The sequence below is a fragment of the Gouania willdenowi genome, chromosome 13 (genome assembly GCF_900634775.1).
Source record: "Gouania willdenowi chromosome 13, fGouWil2.1, whole genome shotgun sequence".
In the NCBI taxonomy this organism is placed as follows: Eukaryota; Metazoa; Chordata; class Actinopteri; order Blenniiformes; family Gobiesocidae; genus Gouania; species Gouania willdenowi.
This window is the reverse complement of record NC_041056.1, coordinates 1,641,266-1,648,015: the sequence shown is the minus strand read 5'-3', so window position 1 is coordinate 1,648,015 and position 6,750 is coordinate 1,641,266. Positions and strand designations below refer to the sequence as shown.

Below are 6,750 nucleotides of genomic sequence, written 5' to 3'. Positions count from 1 at the left end.
ATCTGAACCTACTGCTTGAACAGAGTTGCATTCTCGACGCGTCTCCAAGTATCTCAGTGCTCTCTTTTCCTCTTCTCTCAGCTTGGATTCAGCCTGTGGTGCACACAAACATGCAACTTATAAAAAAAATAAAAATAAACACACAATAAGACATAAAGTAATCCCCTAATTGCTAAGTTAGACTGCACAAACAAGTCAAGACATTACAAGAACATTACACAAAATGACAAGTAACATACACACAAAACTGATGAAAAAAAACCCACACAAATTACAGAAAAAATACTAAAAATAAAACAAAATTACTACCTAAGCATATAGAAGACACCACATAAACAATAAGCAAAACACAGAAATGACAACACATTCACAACAATGAGAAGAAAATTGAACAAAATGACAAGAAAATTACATAAAGACTCTAAAAACACACAAAATCACATAAATGACCAAAAAATAACATAAAAGGACAACAAAAATACACAAAATGACTACAAAAACAAAATAAATTAAAGCAGTATTTAATGAAATAACAACAAAAACACAGAAAATGAAAAAGTAGAGATGAGATAAACGGACACATTTGTCATTAACTAATGGGTTACAGATATTTTAACCTTAAACAGAAGAATAATCTAGAATTAAATAGATTAAAAAAAACAAACCCTGAAAAAGGATCCTCAATAGATCCAGTAATAATAATAATAATATATAGATCCAATAATAATATACTGTATATCTTATTATAGACTTTAAACACAGGCCGATATAATCTCATTGGCCCATATTTTGCTGATATCGGATCAGGACAAACCTGTTCAATATTGGAAATCAAAAATTCAGTGTTAGACAAATCAGCACATTGGATATGAGGAAATATATACAGTATAAGTATTGAATCAGTGTCGTACGTATTTCATGTAGTTCTGGACTCCGTTCTGCTGTAGATAAGACGGGGCCTGTGTTCTGTAGAACCTCTCAGTAGAGTCCAGGTAGGCCTTCTCAAAGTTCTCCCTGTAGATCTGTAGCTTGTCCTCAGGGTTGGAGCACAGATTCACTGCAGGAACACAAACAGAGCTGTGGTCATACAACAGCAGCTCATTGGTTAGTTTATTTAACGGGGGGGGGGGGGTTCCCACCGTACGACTCTCGTACTCCGATCACCAGCTGAGAGTCGAAGGCCTCCCCGAGACGCTCGGCGTGCACCAGCTTCATGGCGCTGTCCTGCAGGCGACTCTTTATGTTGGAGAAGATCGACTCGTTCCACGTGTCCAACATCAGCTGGAAGAACAAAAGAGAAGAAAAAAAGTAGGTTTTACACCGATCGGATAGGACGATATTTTGCATTTTATGTAATTAATGTGATTGGCTGTAATGTCTTAATTCACCGATCCAATCAATGAGTCATAGTTGTGATGAAACTTTCTGTAGACAATCCCACTGCATTGTTTTACCGTCACCAGTTAAAATAATCACCAGTTATAATGATTATTATTATAGTAATCACCAGTTATAATGATTATTAGTTATAATAATCACCAGTTATAATAATCACCAGTTATAATGATTATTAGTTATAATAATCACCAGTTATAATGATTATTAGTAATAATAATAACTAGTTATAATAATCACCAGTTATAATAATCACCAGTTATAATGATTATTAGTTATAATAATCACCAGTTATAATAATCACCAGTTATAATGATTATTAGTTATAATAATCACCAGTTATAATGATTATTAGTTATAATAATCACCAGTTATAATAATCACCAGTTATAATGATTATTAGTTATAATAATCACCAGTTATAATGATTATTAGTAATAATAATAACCAGTTATAATAATCACCAGTTATAATAATCACCAGTTATAATGATTATTAGTTATAATAATCACCAGTTATAATAATCACCAGTTATAATGATTATTAGTTATAATAATCACCAGTTATAATGATTATTAGTTATAATAATCACCAGTTATAATGATCATTAGTAATAATAATAACCAGTTATAATAATCACCAGTTATAATGATTATTAGTTATAATAATCACCAGTTATAATAATCACCAGTTATAATGATTATTAGTTATAATAATCACCAGTTATAATAATCACCAGTTATAATGATTATTAGTTATAATAATCACCAGTTATAATAATCACCAGTTATAATAATCACCAGTTATAATGATCACCAGTTGAATGGATAAGTAAGTAAGTAAGTAGTTTATTTATAAAGCGCTTTTTGCAGATAAAACCACAAAGTGCTGTACAGAGTTGTGGTAAAAGTACAAGTGCAACACAATAGAATAATAAAACAAGAGTGCATAAACATCATAAGAACAGCAACATTAAAGGATAAATAAAAAATTAAAATCCAGTAACTAAAAGCTTTTCTGTAAAGTGTAGTCTTCAGCAGTTTTTTAAAAGTGACCACACAGTTGAGCTCCCTGAGAGACTGGTGCAGGTTATTCCAGAGTCTGGGAGCTACAGCCTGGAACACCAGGTCTCCTCTGGTTTTAAATTTAGTTTTTGGGGTCTTTAGGAGACCCTGACCTGAAGACCGAAGGCATCGCCCTGATGAGTAGGGGCACAACAAGTCCGAGATATATTTAGGGGCCTGACCATGTAATGCTCGGAACGTGAGAACTAATATTTTATATTCCATGTGAAACTTAACTGGAAGCCAGTGCAGAGTAGCTAGAATGGTGGTAATGTGGGATGTTCTAGAAGCACCAGTTAAAAGTCTGACAGCAGCGTTCTGAACGATCTGGAGTCTGTTTAGGGTCGACTTATTAAAACATGTAAAAACAGAATTACAGTAGTCAATACGAGATGATATAAATGCGTGTATGACCAGTTCCAGATCTGATTTTGATAAAAGATGCCTCACTTTAGAGATATTTCTCAGGTGGTAAAAACAGTTTTTAGTCAATTGACGACAATGTCCCTCCAAAGACATGGACTGATCAATAACAACCCCACGGTTTCTGAGGCTGGTTTTAACAGATGAGCCCAGATCACCAAGAGAGTGGATACACCAACAGTTAAACAGTTCTGGGGGACACCACATATTACATCTCAGTGCTTACAATGTGTTGATTTTGTTTTGAAAAACCTGTCATAGGATAACATGGTCACCAAAAAAAATGTTACACTTGAAAAATATGGTATCGCTCATTGCAGTCAAAGTTCAGCATGTTTTTGGTTCTAAAACTACAGAAGGACATGTTAAATAGTTTCAGGATGTTTTTGGGTTTAGTCGACCTCCGACCTCCTCACCTTGCGTACGATGCTGTCCTCCATGTTGCTCTTCTTGTTGCTGCCCTGTTTTCCCATCAGTGTGATCTCCAGCTGACAGAAAGGTTTGGGCAGGATGTCGCACTGAGTGAAGAACTTCCTCCACTCCACGATGTAGGCTTTGAGGAGCGCCGTGTCATCCTGGTGGCTCAGCACCCGCTGCCATGGCAACAAAGGAAAAAAAAAACATCAAATGTTTTGGAAACTTTCTACAGAAACCGTCGGAGAGCCGGGGAAAGTTTAACAAATATCTTACAAAACCTCACACAACGTAAACCTGTGCAGAAAACTAACATGTAAAACATGTTGAACCATTGAAAAACTAGGCATGACTTTTCACGCACAAAAGACTCCAGAAACACATAAAATGACAAGAAAATTACACTGAATGACAACGTAAATACACAGAAACACACAAAAGGACAAGAAAAATATACACAATGACATCAAAACCACAAAAAGTACAAGAAAATTACACAAAATGTCAAGAAACATACACAAAAGACTCCAAAAACACACAAATTACAGAAAAATTACAAAAACAGAAATACACAGAATGACTACAAAAACGAAAAAAAGAAGACAACCACAACACATAACAAGCAAAACACACAAATGACAACATAAATACACAAAACACACAAAATGATCACAAAAAGAAAAAAAATAAAATAAAATAACATGCAACGACAGCAAAAACCCACAAAAAATCTTCCCGCAAAGTCCCAGTACTAATGTTGTGATTGGTTATTATTCAGCTTTGTGCTGCTAAGATCACACAACCCAGCTGTGTGTCCTAACGGTAATAATAATTGTGATGTGGAGCCACCACACACTGCTACGTACAGCTTGTGCTTGTTTGATGAAGTCAAGGATGTCTTCTTTCAGAGCTTGATGGATCTTAGCCGGTCCTTTATCGTCCCACAAACACACTACGTGCACGTCTCTGAAGAACAGTGGAAAACACAACAACTGTGAGGCTGTGGGTTTGCCATGTTCAGGGGTCATTCAAACACACGTGCAGAGAAAAGGGGCGTGGCTTACGAGAACAAGTCGAACCACTGCTGCTTGGTGACGGCTTCCTGTCGCAGCAGCTTGAGAACGATGGGTCGCATCAGATCCCACTTATCCTCAAACTGTAGAGAGCCTTTGTTCTGCAGCAGGAGAACCACCAACATCGTCACATGACACAAATGTGACGTTTGCAGAAAATCACAATTAAAGTCATATTTTGGAAGCTTTGAAGTATTACTGGAATTTTTGTTCTTTGATATCCTGATTCTTCCTGTTTACAGTTACAAAAATAAATATAGAGTATATTTACACAGCAGAGCTCACACTTACTCTTTTTTTTTTTACTAATATGTCAAAAATACAATATTTGTGGATTTCTTTCCTTTTTGTTTTGGTTTCTCACACTCCCCTTTTCAATTTCTTTCTTTCCAGCATTTATTTTATATTTAATAAACACTTTATGTTAAATCAAATTTAAAAAAACACGTAATTTCAAAAATGTGTCTCTTTTTTACTAATACTCTTCATTTTTCTGTCAATTTCTCTTTCTCCCTTTTTTTCCAGTGTTTTTCAACCTTGGCCTTGGATAAAGGACATGTATTTAACACAGGTTAATTATTATCTCATTATTTTACCACTTTAGATCAAACTAAATGAGTTCGAAAGCTATGATTTAAAACTATATCAAAACACTGGTGCCATTTTTTTACTTTGATATCATGACACGCACACGATTCTTCCTGATTACAGTAACTAAAATGAATACATATTTACTTAGCAGAACCATAACAACAGCTCTCACTTTCTTATTTATTTATTTATTTTTAACTCAGTTAAAAAATATTTGTGGATTTCTTTCTTTTCTTTGCACTGTAGCGCTCTCTTTTTTAGTTCCTTTCTTTCCAACAGTTCTTTAATATTTCATATATGTTATGTAAAACAAAATTAATAAACAGGGGGAAAGTGTAAAATTTCAATTAGAAATTGTGTTATTGTTCCATGATTTTCCCTTTCTCTCTTTCCTACTTTCCTATTTACTTTCTTTTTAATCAAATACATTTTTAATCATTTGTAGATATTATTTCCATGATTTTACTGGCCCTGCTCACACAATAACGTCTTTTTTCTTTATTTATTTCTATCTTTCTAATTATTTAACATATTATTTAGAATGTATTAAACAAAGAGAAAAGGTTAGAGTTCTTTATGTCGTTATTTTACCACTTTAGATCAAACTAAGGTGTTAGATTGTGTTACTGAACTTAAAATAATTTATGCTATATCATAAATACACAAACAGTTACCATGTGGTTTAATACCAGTATATAAACCCTGTGTATTACTCGTGTATTATTTTATATGTATTATTTCAGTCTCGATAGCTAGCTGCTGGTTCTGGTTCAAATATTAAACTATATAACTGTTAAGGTTTATATTCCAGCTTTATTTGGGGTCAAAACCGCGCTATTATAAAAATAACCAGGTTAAAACACCTCAGCAGCGGTGAGCAGTGACACATATTGCTGAAATAAGCCAGTTTATCTCCATAATACTCACTATGCAGGCACCGTTTAGCGTTACTAACGAGTATCTGCAACGTTAGTGGAAAAATACATATTGATAAAATAAGTAAATGCGCTCGTATGTTTGTTGAATAGATCAGATATTACTCAGCTTCTTACCTTTAACAAATTAGACGTCGCCATATCTCCTCAACTTATCATCCCGGAATTTCTCGCGAGATTTAGGAGCAGCCGGTTCAGCTGTCACAGTGAAAAAACATAAAAACGTAGAAAAAAAAGGGACGAAGGATTATTATTATTATTATTATTATTATTATTATTATTATTATTATTATTATTATTATTATTATTATTATTATTATTAACAAAATAATTAATTATATAATATTTGTATTTTTAAGAAAAAATCAAACGGAAATGTTAAAAAACTAAAGATATAAACTATTTTAGATATTATTATTATCAATATAATAATTTCAATATTATTTTTTAAAAAATCAAACGAAAATGTAAATAAATAAATAAAAAGGACTAGGCTACAAGTAATTATTAATAATAGTAAGAAGAAGAAGAAGAAGAAGAAGAAGAAGAAGAAGAAGAAGAAGAAGAAGAAGAAGAAGAAGAAGAAGAAGAAGAATATCAATAATAACATTAAGAATATTAATAAATATAATGTTTTTATTATTATTTTCAAGAAAAATATCAAACAAAAATGTAAAAAAAACAAAAAAACAAAAGACTTGGCTGCAAATAATTAATGTTAAAACAATCACACACACACACACACACACTATAACCATTCATTAAAAATACATGTTATCCAATCAGCAGAATAAACAAAAGGAAACAGTGAGGAAGGCTTTTACAATCATCACTGCTTATCTTTAAGATGTCACA

At 32.9% G+C, this 6,750-nt stretch overlaps 1 protein-coding gene across 2 annotated transcripts in view; it reads right to left on the bottom strand.

Annotated features, from left to right (window-relative positions):
- Positions 1–6,093, bottom strand: part of LOC114474289 (cullin-5-like) — a 13,959-nt gene extending 7,866 nt beyond the window's left edge. Inside the window, exons 1-8 of one of the 2 annotated variants that reach the window (XM_028464480.1) lie at positions 6,013–6,090; positions 5,888–5,921; positions 4,361–4,470; positions 4,163–4,262; positions 3,299–3,475; positions 1,140–1,281; positions 912–1,057; positions 13–93 (exon numbers count right to left, since the gene is read on the bottom strand). In XM_028464480.1, coding sequence (XP_028320281.1) covers positions 13–93; positions 912–1,057; positions 1,140–1,281; positions 3,299–3,475; positions 4,163–4,262; positions 4,361–4,431 — 717 coding nt within the window. In that variant the 5' untranslated portion in view covers positions 4,432–4,470; positions 5,888–5,921; positions 6,013–6,090. Of the gene's footprint in view, positions 1–12; positions 94–911; positions 1,058–1,139; positions 1,282–3,298; positions 3,476–4,162; positions 4,263–4,360; positions 4,471–5,887; positions 5,922–6,012 lie in introns of both variants that reach the window. The other variant, XM_028464479.1, reaches the window with a different exon arrangement.
- Between the last annotated feature and the right edge of the window lie 657 nt (positions 6,094–6,750).